Source organism: Triturus cristatus, chromosome 8 (genome assembly GCF_964204655.1).
Source record: "Triturus cristatus chromosome 8, aTriCri1.1, whole genome shotgun sequence".
Taxonomy (NCBI): Eukaryota; Metazoa; Chordata; class Amphibia; order Caudata; family Salamandridae; genus Triturus; species Triturus cristatus.
The window spans coordinates 278,006,017-278,020,774 of NC_140591.1; the positions used below are offsets into that span (position 1 = coordinate 278,006,017).

Consider the following 14,758-nt stretch of genomic DNA (forward strand, 5'->3'; position numbering starts at 1 on the left):
AGATGACATGACCTCTCCCAAACAGCTAAAGCTGTATGTGAAAACTATAATAAGCAAGGTAGTGCTTATTAGCAAAAAGGAATTTTTACAGGAGGTCTTGGACAAGAGGAATTGTGAGCTAACCAGCGTCAAAAGATGCATTTGAAGGTATATCAATGATAGTGTATTCGTATGTTCACAAAACCAGCCTCATGTTGGCCCAAAAACAGTTCACAGTGCCCTTTCCTGCCAGACCTCTCAAAATGCCCGATAGTCTGATATCAAAGCCGATGGGCCCTCAATCTGTGGGCTTCTGGGGCTGGTTGTCTTTGTACCAGGGGCTGGACCATTAAAGAAGAGGTGTGCTGGTTTTAAAAGTTCATGTTCCATTTAGATCAGCCCTTCGTGTTAAGCTCCTCCTAAAAGCTCAGTAGAAAGTGAAACACTGTGCCAGGAGACGACTCGAATGAAGGTTACATTTTGAAATGAAGAGTTGGAAATTGAAGGACTACCTTAACCACTAACGAACAGCCATTGTTACTAGCCTCAGAGAGGGCATACATCTGTTGAATGCTACATGCTGGTTTGCCAAGTTCAACCACAACTAACATAGAAGCTAAAGCATTCTATTTACGCTCACCTGAAATACGGTGAAGTAGTAACAGTACAGTCTGTGAGGCTGCAGCAGCTCCCGCGCGAGTGACTGTCCGGCCTTGGCAATATTCCGAGCTTCTTCATCGTGTTCCTGGAAATGTTAAAATAAATACATGTAAGGGCATTTGTTTAGCTCACAGATCGCTTGAAGGGTACAGACCTCAAGAAACTTAGTCCTCCACACCTCAGCCTGCAGGTGCCTAATCAGGGTGTCGTGGTGAGAAGCAAGCAAAACGCATGCCTGAGGGTTAACTAAGTGCGGGGGCATGCAACATAGCGGTAAGACCCACCCCAAATCTAAACAGAAGGATACTACATTTAAAATCCTACATTTCACCTCTGTTTTGAAATACAGGCATCTTAAAAGTATGGCATTTCAAAGCTAAGATTTTTGCACCTTCCAGACACCTCCACTCGACCCAACTCCTGCTTGCACACATCCCATGCATACAGAATACCAGATCTAGCGGTTGAGCCTTCTCGTACATCGATGCTAAAGCATGGATGACCTCCCGCAACATGTAAGAGCCTCCTCCTCACTTCTTGAAATCTGCAAGAGGCTGCAGACCTGGCTTTTCGAGAAGTCCCACGAGGCCCTATGTGTGGCTTGATTCACACTTGTTAAGCGTCAAGATGCCCTTCTGGGTGATGGAAGCTCTATAAATCTGCAGAACAACACCTTTTATTTTCAATTTACTCCACCTTTTATCTTAAAAGGAAACAGTGACTGTTTCTGTAATTGTTCTATAGATTTGATTCAATTTTCATAAAAAATAAAAGACTCAATCACAGTTCACGCCACTGCAATTGGTTATCAATTTCAGGTCACATTTTGTGCTTGAAAACCAACCCACTTGATCTCAATTCCACAATTCCCGCATGTTTTTATAATATTAATGCGTGTATTGCAGCGTGCACCGGAAAGATGTCACCTGACAATTCAGAAAATGAAACGCGAAAAGGGGAGCAGGAAGGAACGCTTTTATGCACCACAAAACAAAGCCCTGGCACAGCCAGACCGCAAAAGTGACGAAAATAAATGCTTGGAATTAAATGGAACCGCCAGCAATGACCCTGTACACATGCCATACATTGGCATTTTAGCTTGTTAGTGGCATTACAAAGAGGGACCAATCATGCAAACCTTCCTTGTCCTCCTCCAATGGGGACCGTCCCACGCGAACCGGCAGGCCACTTCCTGTCTCGGCAGGATTAAGAGCAACCCGAGGCCGGCTTGAGTTCATTCAAGCATTCCACGACGTCGTTTTGTTTTTTGCTCTACGAACAACTTTGAGAAAAAGCCGTTCAGTAAGTACCCCGTCAAATGGGAGGACAGGTAATATTTGAAAATATTTTTGGGCACAGCAATTGTAAGGCAGGTGTGGCCTCCTTTAGATTTGGCATTTCAGTTGTGAACAATTCAGCATTTGTTGCGGAGCCTCACACGTCACACGTTCAGAGGCGTTAACCCACGTTCACCTTCAATATCTATTTCAGCAAAAACAACCCTCCGCCTCGATACTATTTAGATGCCGGTATTCTTGCTTGAGCAGTTTAAAAATACTGAAATTAAGCCAAACTTCAAAAGTTAGTATTACATGTCAAGAGCTTGACTCCGGGCCAATATTGCCCATTGATTTTTAACAAAATAACAAAGGCGTTGTTACCCAGGGCGACTATCTGCGCTGCAAACTATTTTAATTTCTAATAGCAGCTTTGAAATTAAGCTGCCACTGAGGCAGAACAATGGGTACATCTGTGAAGTTCTCCCACACGTATTGCGTTACAGGTGCTCGATGGCTTCAGGTTTTGTCTAGCACTACCACAAACAATTCCTTTCATAACCTGCTTTCTAACATTCCTACCTGCAACAAACCCAGGAGCTATTATTTAAAAGTGCTGCACTGATGCACCAACACTCAAATGTTCAGAGGCTTTATTTTGTCCCTCCAAGTTTAGAATCAGCTGTGCAACCCCCCCCCCCCCCCCCTCCCTCCAAAACACTTCCTCCGGCCAGTAGTTGAATACGAGTGTCTTTTTTCACACTTGCAGAGGATTATGTAACATAATAAAACACAATATTTAGTACACCTCCTTCTTCGTACAATGAGGAAGAGCTAAATCTGATGCTTTTCCGGTAGTTTGCAAAGTTGCATCTTTGAGAAGCTGATCCTATGCATATCTTGTGTAAGCCATTAATTCTTTGCCCAATTCTGCAGGGTGTAAATACCCACATAAGTACATCCGCCTCTTTATCTGCATTCAAAGTGTATGCCAAACAACGACAGGAGAAGAAAGGAGATCTTTCCTACCCTACCATCCAACCCTTATGCTGGCGAAGGGTGCAACATTAGGCCAACTTGACTTCTATTTACCACAGTACAGCCCACTGATGTTGGGTCCGAGGGAGTGGGAGAGAGTTAATTAAAAGGGAACAGTTTGTGTTCTCCCTTAGAAGTACACTAACCACAAAAAGACAAACAGGCCCCTATATCTCTAGCCCTACCTCTGGGCTTTTCACACCTTATTGTGTAGGCATTTCCTCACCAAAAGTGCATACCAACTTACTGGCCACTCTACTCGTCCAATATCCTGGATTTACACAGGTGTGCAAGGAAAAAATGATCAGGATGGCCCCACACACCCCCTGGGTGTCAGGCTTCTTCATCGGCCATCCCGCGTTCGGCAAAGAATCCTCTAATGGTGAACGAGCCGCTTGTTTAGGGCTGTAAATCGGTCATTAGAAGGAGACTAAGGGAAAAGAAAGGAAAGGAGTCCAATAAAAATCCCTACTGCCTACAAGTCAAACTTCCTAATCTTTATTTTTTGGTAGAGGAGGGAAGATTACATAGACGCAGTAACATCGGAAGAAGGCTAGGGATACACTCTAGGTGATCCAGCGAGGAAGATGTTTGACGAAAGTATGACTATAGGACTCCCTCCCCCACCCCTCCATGAGGTGAACGATCCCCGGAAGCCGCGGGTTACCTCCTAGAACAGAAGGACCCGGGTTGAACCAAATGGCCACCTGGTACTGTATGCGTATAATTGGAATGCATGTGAAGTATATATAGGGAAACACTGTAGTTTCAAACAGGGTTCAACTTTGTCCTGAAGAAAGCCCCGGACCCCATTCGGGCTGCTAGAGGGCTGAAACATGACGACCTGACTAGTAGTGAATATTAGCATGATAATCGAGCTGTTACTGTCCCACTTCTTCTTGGTTTTAATCATCCCTCCTCCACCACAAACAAAGATTAGGACGTTTTGACTGGTAGGTGCTAGGGATGTGTATTGGACTCCTTTCCTTTTTTCCCCCCTTTGTCTCCTTCTAATGACCAATTTACAGCTCTAAAGAAGGGGCTCGTTCGCCATTAGAGGATTCTTTGGCGAACGCGGGATGGGCGATGATGAAGCCTGATACTTTGGGGGTGTGGGGGAAGGTAATGCCATCCCGATCATTTCTTCTTGCACACCTGTGTAAATCCAGAATGGTGGATGAGTAGAGGGGCCAGTTAGTTGGTATGCACTTTTGGTGATGAAATGCCTACACATAAGGTGTGAGAAGCCCAGAGGTACGATTTGGCTTCTATCCTTGAAAAACACCTACAGGAGCGAGCATCAAAACTTAGTTTTATCCACTGATCCCCTCTGCAAGGGGTTATCAGCACTGTCTGGGACAATCTACCGGCTAATGATCAGGCATCACTGTTACCATTTCCAGCCACTTATGGTTTCCATTTGCTGAACCTTATGAAACGTTCAATGTAGCTGACAATTATCTAAATCAGTCTCTCTATCAACAAAGCAAACAATGTGACCCAAACTGGCCAACTACCAGCTGAGCCCCTAAATGGAGCCTGTTGCTGCTGGCATCTGGCCACTGGTATCACTGTCCAAGACACCTTTGCCTGGCTTATCTCCAAACCCAACTTCACCACCCAAATCAAAACGGAAGGTACAAACCATCACCTGCACAAGCAGGAAAACACTTCTACCACGTCTTCTAACTACTCCATGTCATGCAAATAGAAGTTCAGTAAAAACAGCCACTTCTAAGGATGTGGTTATTGTGCTTCTGTATTAGTACAGAACTCGCAGGCTGCAAGGTTGTCTTCTTGTACAATGAACACAGAAGGTATACGTGGTCCTTTCTTGAATCTATCACATACGATGGAATAGATAGCTCTACATCCTCCTCCCCAAGGTCCACACCTATTGACCGCAAATGCATTTGTGCCTTGGTACTGCAAAATACAAGACGATCAGTATTTGAAACAGTTGACCACCAAACCATCTTACGCAATCTAAAAAAGCAGAATAGGTATTGGTGGAACGGTACTGAAACGGTTCAGATCATATCGTATGGATCACACTCCGAAAAGAAAAAAAATGTTCATTCGCTTTGAGATTCTTCCCATGCCATATAGTGTTCAGGGCTCCCTTCTGGCACCCTCTGACATCTATCATTTTGTTAAACTACTTAGCGAGGTTCCTATTGGGGGTCACCAATCAACATTATGCTGATGGCACTCCCATTTGCCTTATGTAGGACTCTCCTTAATCCATCTCTATGGTTGTAATGTTGTTGCAAGCTATACATCTTTACATAGAACAGAAATCCCTTAAATTCCATTCTTCAAAAATCCTTAGATTCTACTTTTCAAAGACAACATTTATTGTATTCTTCCCAAACATTAATTATAACAGCAGACCTATCTGGCTTCAAACCATTAAGAATACTAGCATTGCTCTGACATTTTCCTTGGTTTCTTCCCAGATGATCATTACATTCTATTAGATACTTATCTTGTTTGCTGTTCAGGTGAACATGGCTATGTTCAGCTGACATGACCCTGGGCAGGAGTGATGTCACACCAGGCAGCAACCTCTCTCACTAACATAAGTATCTCTTGATTTAATACTAACCTGCTATTAATTTAAAACAATCACAGCAATGCAACTTTTTTAGGACTACCAGTAAGCTGATGATAACCCAATTATTATACATCAGGTTCCTTCTGCTCCTGTCATTGTACACACTCACACTCTGTATGGCGTTTCTGAATCTGCTACTCTAAATACTTTACGTGTGATTGCAAACACATTTATAGCACTCTGTAACTTACCCTCAATGCTTCTTGTAACCGTGTTATTGCAAATTATCAGTTCTGATCTCCTAAATAGTTTTCACCTTCCTCAACTTATGTTTTTACAAGCACTTTGTACAGCTCTCTGAAACATGGATGGGTGGATCCGTGCTACGTAAATCAATAATAAAAAAAAGGGGGCATCCTGCTTCACTTATTTCACTTATTTAAAACCCATATCCCCCCAGCACACCGGATACTCATGCTCTGTACTAGGCACTCGCACTCACCTTGGCCCATTTTATTTTTTCAAGAAGGTCACTGAGGTTTCTTTTAAAAGGAACATAGTGTTTCCATGGCTGCAAAGCAGCATAAAAGTGTTCATAGTATGGAGAGTTCTGCTTCAAAACAAGACTGTCACCCAGCATGAGGTATGGAAATCTGTAAGCCGCAACGGTGCCGTCCACATTTATTTGGTATTTGTACTGCAGAGAAGGATATAAGACAATAATGCAATTTTTATTTCTTTCTTTACAAGGAAAGCTCGAAGTTAAACAGCATAAAAACTACTTAGTACCGTGCACCAAACCAGCCTTACCCTCAACCATATGGGCGTTTGTTTTAACATGTACATTTAAAGCACACAGATATGTAGGACATGAATTGCAGCTATTCGTTGAATCAGTGTCCTTTTTAGCATATATTATGAGTAATGGTTTCATATTTGAATATCCAGACACCCCTGCTCCACCGTACTTTCACTGGCACGTGCCCCTAGCATACTCAAAAGCAGATCAGGAGGTTGTGCCTTCACGCATATCGCTCCTAAAGGGTTGAACAACCTCTCACTACACATCAGAGCCTCCTCCTCTCTTCTTGAATTCTGCAAGAAGCTGAAGACCTGTCTCTTTAAGTAAGGCATCAGGGGTGATTTCTCTAGAAATAGAACTCTAGCGTGGAATCTGCTGAATCTGAGAACTTAGAAGTTAATAATACAGTGTTTGAAAAGCTGGAGCACCTTAAATAATAAACAACAGAAGCGAGAGATTAGGTCAATGTTTAATATTTGTGAATGCAATATGTTGCACTTCACGTGTATGCACAATAATCTCCTTTAAGATTTTTTAATGTCCGAGTTCTTTTAGTTTCATCTGAATATCAGCCACTTTACACTTCCGACAATGAAAATCTGTCATACAATCAACAGTGCGCTATACACTCAGAGACTTTATCTAGCAAGTTATAGCAAATATCCAGAACATCTCCCATTATGTAAACATTTTAGCCCTCTGTGGGCCCTATATGTCATAGCACCTTTCGTAGCATCCTCGACTAATGAATAGCTGGCAAATTTTCAATATGCATGCATGTGACATTTCTCAGTTTGCAGCCTGCCTGTGTGATATTTACATGCTTCGTAGTGGTCAACGTGACGCTGAAAAAGAAAATTGGTACAATACACACATCTGTCTTCTTTGAATTGGGGTACCTGCATTTCTGTATATAAATTATTGTTAACTAGTAAAACTAAAAGTGTTAGAATTCATTGTTAAAATGAGAATTCAATTAGATAATTACATCTAATATTACATCTAATATCAGTGGCCAAGGGAGGAGGCGACAGTCCACAACTGTTTGGAAAATTAAATAACATGTTTATACACATATAAATACAAAATGGAATTGAACATTTTTAAATAATGTAAATATGAAGGAATCTGAAATTAGAGGCTAAAAATTACGTTCTGTTTTTTTCAAACAAGTGCAGCAAACAATCTAGTATGGATGACGAAGTCTCCACTGAAGCACTGGTATGCACAGGCAAAAGGAAAGCAGGCATTAGAGGCAAAAAAGAAAATGATATGCTAGAGTCTAGTATACTGCTTTGTCTTTTAGAAATAAAACCACATTTTAAAAAGCTCCAACCTTCCCATTAAAATTTAAATGTTGAATTTTGATGTGTGAACTAAATAAAATGTCATAGTTTGAGTATTTGTTTGATGTAATACTTGTTTCAACAGTTGTGTATTTTTTTGAGGTTCAAATACTTTAAATGACTTTAATATGGGTCCCCAGGCTTCCAGAAGTGATTCAGTAGGAGTCTGCAAATGTCAAAAGTTTAAGAACTGCTGCCTTAGATCACAGACCTTGTTCCATGTTAAATCCTGGGTAGCTTTTCTCATTGAAGCTTAGGACTACGACAGGCAGTAAGGAGCATCACTAGCCACAAGCAGTGCTTACATCAATGGCCCAAGAAGTATGAACATCAATGTACCAAAACAGTCATGAATACCATTTCACCATCAATGGCTCAGACAGTACTAACATCAAGAGCCTCAGACAGTAATGTCAGTAGCATAAAGCTGCAAATAAGATTGGTAGTCCCAGTCAGTGATTAACAAACATTGTTCCCTGGCAGTAATTCAGAGACAGTACTGAGCACCATGTCAAAAAGGTACAGAATGACACCCTAAAGATGGCACTGAAAGCAACCCCTTTAAATAAGGCTGCTTCCAGGAGCTTGCAACATCCATGACTCCTGGAATTTTTCAGCAGCAATATGGTCACAGTTTTGACAGAATTAGCACAAGGAGTCTTTTTTATCACAGTGTGTCAATATTCAACATTTTACTAAGCCATTAACAATGATTTGTTTCAAAAGTATTCATCATTTCTTTGGCCTACATTTGCATTTCCGTGAAGTTGCAAATTTATAGCTAACCATCTTCCAGCGACAAATTGCATCTCCTTAGAACAATTTGGCCTCGATCATAAAAAGGGCAGAGAAACCTAAATTACATCGTTGCTTCTTGATTTTAACGTTGCTGGAGTTCTGGTACTCATCAACAACCATACTACAAGACAAATTTGTCCTCTTCTTACTCCTAGCTTACTCTGGATCCATATACACATGGTCGTATCCCTCAAACCCAGCCCGATGTAAACGCTTGTTCCACGATTCCTCCTGTGCTCTGCTCTATCTAGGATTTAAACATTAAAATGATGGGAGCTCCATTGAAGACAATGAAGTGTCTCAGAGCTAATAATGGTTGGTTTAATCCTTATACACTCTTCCCAAGGTTTGTTTTTCTGTTTCTCCCTTTTTAATTTAGAACATTCTACCCTCCGGGAGTGGAATGTTGTAAAAGCCTTATAGGTCTTTTGTCTATGGTGATACCAGTTGTTCACGGGGCTATCCCTTGTTAAGCCCTCACCTGCAGCTCGAGCCTATAACTTGGTTTCAGGAACTTTAACAACTGATATAGCCCTTAGTAGCGGGCTAAAATGCTATATCCTAGACTTAATTCAATCTTAGCTGCTGTGTCGTTGACACCTCAATGACTTTTTGTTAAAGCCTTCTTTTTTTAAAATTCCTAATAGATACCTTATAAAAGCACTGAGCTCTTTACTGATTCTTGTGGCAAACCGGGTTTTATTCTCTATAGTCTACTCCTTTTATCAGCACACTTTAGTTCTCACCCTTATGTAGTCTAAACATAGAGCTGTCAAGAATAGGTTACATTCCTGGAAACTCACACCCATTTCCATTCTATGCAAAATACCCTCAATTTGTCACTTATGGCCTCTTTGTAGTTGGCAGGTTGCATGAAAAGCTGCCCGAAGACACGGACTCCAACTCACATTGCACCACACGAAAACAAATTAAAAAGTGCAGTGGTTTACCTTGAAGAAGTCAAAGAATCCCATTAATGGTGCCTTTCCCAGCTCTGCCTCCTTCTCCCGGAAAAAGAAATACCCAGTTATCCCAGCATCCAGTAGTTCTGGGTACTTTTTGGAAAGTTCAACTAGCTGCAGACGTTCCTCTCGACTGTCTCTACCTCTGAAAAATGCCTGTTCAGTTTTATTGTTCCAGGAAGGACCTGACAAAAGTAAAGAACAGCACTTAAAAAGGAAACATTTGCATCTGCTCATCAGTACACTTTATGAATACAGCTACATTTGTTACTTCAGCAGTAAGTGTAAAATACAACTAATTTATTTATCAGGAAGCTGATGGTCTGGCAAGAAGTTATCCTGTGTGCTGTAAAATTATCAATAACACCCATTGACTAAATATACTCCTGCAAGATTGCTCCTAAATTTGGAGAAGACTTCCAATTTTTGTGGTATTGCTTGATTAACATAGAAACACACTAATAGTAGTATTATTGCTAGTAATGGCTAATCTCTCCCTTGTGAAGGGAACAGCCCCCGCCCCGCATGAAAACTTGCTATGGTCAAAGCTGCTTAGATAAAAAAAAAAACTCAACCTGGACCAGAAAACTATAGACCAAACTCGTTACTCCCTGGGCTGAGCACAGTACTAGAGAAACATGTAAACCAGCACCTTTCTGACTTTAGAAACAAACAATGTGCTGCATGTCCAGACAGGGTTTTGCCCTAAACACAGCAGAGAAACCGCCCTTTTGGCAGTAACGAAGGAAGCAAAAAGGCTGCTTGATTGAGCAACCATCATACTCCTCGACCTTAGCGCAGCATTTGATACTGTGAACCATGACATCCTCATCAAAAGAACCAACAGTGCAGGCGTGACAGGACCTGGGTTGAAATGGCTCATGTTTTTCCTGAAGGACAGGACCTTTCAAGTCTTTGATAGATTCTGCTCATCAGACATTTTCCCTTTGAAGTGTGGAGTACCTCAGGGTTCGTCAGTGAGTCCGAAACTTTTTTAATATATTCCTGCGCCCGTTGGCAGATATTGTGTTGTCTTATGGTACTTCCAGTGTATCTTATGCCAATGACACCCAACTCATGTGGACCTTGTCTGGAGAGAGCAGCAAGTTGGATAAATGGGGATAAAGCTGAGGTTGTGGTACTAGGCAACAACACAAACCCCCATCTGGACCTAGGTTAGTCAGATTACCTGGACAAGTCTCCTGCCCCCAAAACAAAATATTAAAATTCTGGGGGTATGGCTGGACAAATCATTAGTTATGGAAGTCCAGACACCCAAACCCTCTGCCAGCTGTTATGGCATTCTCAGAAAGCTACTCAAAATATTACACCTGCTCCCCCTCCTTTCTAGAAGGCTTATGTTCCAGGCATTATTTCTTTTCCGCTTGGACTACGGGAATTTGCTATACCTGGGAGCACTGAAAGTTGTGATAAAAAACTGCAAGTGGTTCAGAAGGCTGCAGCCTGAGATCTGCTTAATGTCCCCAGACGCAACTCTAACCGGCAGGCTCTGGCTACTCTTCATTTGCTACCTGTTGAGAAGAGGGTTAAATGTAAAGCTTTATGCATAGCACATAGAGCACTTCAAACCAAAGACTCTTCAATTTTCCGACCTCTGATTTCACCCTATACACCAAGCAGAACCCTTAGATCCACCAACGCCCGTTTGGCTATGGTTCCATCTATAAGAAAAGCGAGAAGAGGTGGGCGGTCCTTCAGCTACAATGTGGCCAAGCTACGGAACACCAATACCCATACAATGTGACTCCGTGACAATGAACTGAGGTTTCGGAAACTTCTAAAAACTTGGGTCCTTCGACAAAAACCGCTCTGAGCACAGTGGTGTATTCTATGTTGCGTAGCCAGCGCTGGGATGCCCAAGGATAGCCATGTGCTTTATAAGTGTGCATAGAATAGAATAATACATAAGGCAATCTATTGCAGTCGTCATTTCTTGGAGTACCTAAATGTGCAAAGTTTACACATGCAGATTGTCACTAAGGCTGAAATAGAAGTATGTGGAAATCTGGCGTAAATTTGCACTTTCACCTATGAAAAAACGTTATTTCAACCAGCGCCATTGCTTTTGGGAGTGTCCCCCTCCCTCTCCAAACCTGAAAATACACTGCCTTTGACAAGAGAATATTTGCACCCTTTTCAACATTGTAAAAGAATATGCGTTCTTGAATGTTGCGTTGTTTGAGGACTTCTGCTTGGGTTTTGAGATTTACTGTGATACCATTCGCTGGATGACCCCTTTAACCAGTAGCATGTTATCAACCAAAAATTGTTTGTTTCAAATGCCAACAATGTTTGGGGAAGCCCTTGCTGTGGGTGTAGTGTTACTTTAGCCTGCTAGTAAAATAGGGTGTCATATGACCTGGATAGTCAATGCAAATTCTTTACATTGATTGCAGCCACTTATTCATTTAATGCAAGACTGGTAGGGCACAAACCGGTGTGATCAATAGCTGGTTTAAATAAAAAAAAAATATATATATATATATATATATTACCTACTGGCAGTCGCCAGTAGGTAGTTATAGTTAGGACCTATTTTCCATAGGAAATCCGCACTATTCAATTTGGAATAACGTTGGCGTCGATTGATGAATCTTCGGGAAAGTTTCTAAACTTTTGGCCAGCTCCGGTCCGCTCCTATCCTGAAAATTTCACGGTGATTCGTCAAGCGGGGACCGAGGAAAAAGGGGGGTCTCAAAACGCGTTTTCCCCATGCATTTTCCCATAGGACCTGTTGACGCAGCTACAGCCCGAAGTGCTGAACGGAATTACACCAAATTTGGCAAAGAGGTAGTCCTCAGTTCAGACTCGTGCCTTTTGCTTAAATGGTGTAAATCTGTTCAGTAGTTCCTGAGGAAATCAAAAGTAAAATCACATATATATCTGGGCGGAGCCTAACCACACATCTCATTGTGAGATCTGATTGGCTGTCAGCACTTCATCCAAGAAGTGTTGGCAGCCATCTTGGGACCAATATACATGATATCACCTCATTTAAAAGCATTGCAGTTAATAGAAGGTTTTAAGACTTTAGTTACATTATAAATCATTTGTTGATGGTACCATACTCATTTTAGGAATTGTGGTGTGTTCTAAGGTGATTTTACCATGTGAAAAGGACTTCTGCTGTGATGTGATATGAATCATGTTTGAGAGAAAACTATTTTCTCATGCTTTTCCCACAGAGGTTTGGAAGGTGATCTACAAGCTAAACTGAGAGCATATTTTCTGTAAATTCACATTATCTTTCTCAGTCATGTGAGAATGAAGTCTGACATTCTCAGTAAAACATGTACATCCAACAAGGGCAGAGACTGTCAGTTGATTCCTTTGTGTTCTACCACAGCTTCCCAGAGTGTTCTAAAGTACAACTAGAGCGCTAACAGTCCTACTTATGACAAACGTATAGCACACCTGAAGCCATCTTGGTTGGAATAAACTGGTAACACTTAAAACATTTAATTTAAAAAGGAACAAAATGAGGGGGTTCATTTTGCCATAGAAAGTATGATTAGTGCTGCAGAAAGAAAAATTAGGGCACATTTTGAGTGACTTCTCAAATCCTCTTCTATTTCATTAAAAAATTCTGACATGCAGACTGAAACATGCACTTTCAATACCAGCAGCAGACTTCCCTGGTGAGCAGTAGCTTTACTACAGTGATCTAATGAGCAACTAGAGTGCTAACATTCTGAATTTATGGCAAATGTGTGACACATCTGAATGCCTTCTTGATGGAACCAAAGTAAAAAACTGAAGGTATTTCCTACTGAGGAGACTGCAGTAAATGAGGAAATTAGGAAACTTCATAACAAATAAATCTCCCAAGACGTCCACCAGAGACAAAAGAGCCCAAATGCAGCACAAATATCACCCAGATGTAGCCCAATGACAGAGGTGTGCAAAACACTTATTTTTTGTGTATTTGCAGTTTTATATAGTGCAGACTTGTCAGGTATTGGAGTGCTTTACATGAGCTTTGGTTACATCACACAAGATCAAATTCATTTTGGTTGTAGACATGGGGATATTAAGTGATTTGACCAGAATCACAGAATGTTGAGCTGAAGCAGAAATCCAACCTGGTTCCCCAGTTGCAAAGTCTGCAGCTCTGGAAGTAACACCACATCCTCTCCCCTAGGTGCAACATTTAATCAAGTGGTCAACTGGATAAAAAAACAAAGATTACAAATAATTTAAAAGTTCTTTGTCGCTATTTGAAAACTCAGAAAATATGTCCTCATTTTAGTTTTTTAGAGCACTAACCATAATTTTGATGCAAATAAGACCCTCTCATATATGTAATTTCTAAAGGAAATACTCTAGGTATTACAGTTTTGATTACATCAAGATGACGTCAGGCGTTCCACACCTTTGTAATAAATATAGAATGTTAGCAATCTAGTTGTTCATTGGGATACTGTTGGCAGAGGCCAGGGGCACGGACTCTGAAAATTGAAGGCAGGTAGGAGAGTGCAGAGGCAACAATTTGACCACACTGGGCAGGCAGGAAGGGCAGTGGCAGCACAACAGACTATGGAGGGCAGTGGAAAGAGGGGCAGGGGCAACAAACCAACAATACAGGACTGGCAAGAGAGGCTGTGGCAATATAATAGACCATTGTGGGCAGAAGGAAGAGGCAGTGGTAGTACAACCATACATGCCAACAGACCTGTTTCAGCCAGGAAACGTCCAATGTTTTTAAGCTCAAATGGGCTTTATTTGATCTGTCTCCTGTCTACAATCTCCTCTTTTTCAATGTAACTCAAAGGGGAAAATCAATACCCCAGTTTTTTTTCAAAATCTCCCTCTTACCAAGTTCAAAAATGTTCGCAAGTATGGTACATTGGATCATGGTAAGCAGGAGGAATTGGGGTAGGGACATGGACTCGGATAACAGAGGACAGGAGGGACATGGAGAGGTGCACCAAACTGACCCTACAGGGCAGGCATCGGGGTTTGCAGCAGCACAATACACCACACAGCGCATGCGGGACGGGAGTGCAGCACAACAATCCATAGAAAGCAATAGGGAGGGGACAGGACCATGCACATGGACAACAGAGAACAGAGGGGAAAGAGGCAACGGTAGCTAGCTGACCATAATGGACAGACAGGAGAGAAAGCTGCAGCATAACAGACCATAAAGGGCAGGATCAGGGGCATTACAATGTAACAGACAAGCCAGGAGGGAGGGAATAGGGGTCTGCACATGGAAACAGAGGGCTGGGGGCAAGGGGGCAGGGCAGGAGCAGCAAGATGACCATGGAGGTCAGGCAGGATGGGCACTAGAAACAAGACACACCATGGAGAGCAAC

General features: G+C 41.9%; 1 protein-coding gene across 1 annotated transcript in view; it reads right to left on the reverse strand.

The window, feature by feature from the left end:
* The window catches only part of POGLUT3 (protein O-glucosyltransferase 3), an 85,309-nt gene that overhangs the window by 10,066 nt on the left and 60,485 nt on the right, over positions 1 to 14,758 (reverse strand). Inside the window, exons 5-7 of the mRNA XM_085621515.1 lie at positions 9,408 to 9,604; positions 6,014 to 6,208; positions 620 to 724 (exon numbers count right to left, since the gene is read on the reverse strand). Coding sequence (XP_085477641.1) covers positions 620 to 724; positions 6,014 to 6,208; positions 9,408 to 9,604 — 497 coding nt within the window. The remainder of the gene's footprint in view (positions 1 to 619; positions 725 to 6,013; positions 6,209 to 9,407; positions 9,605 to 14,758) is intronic.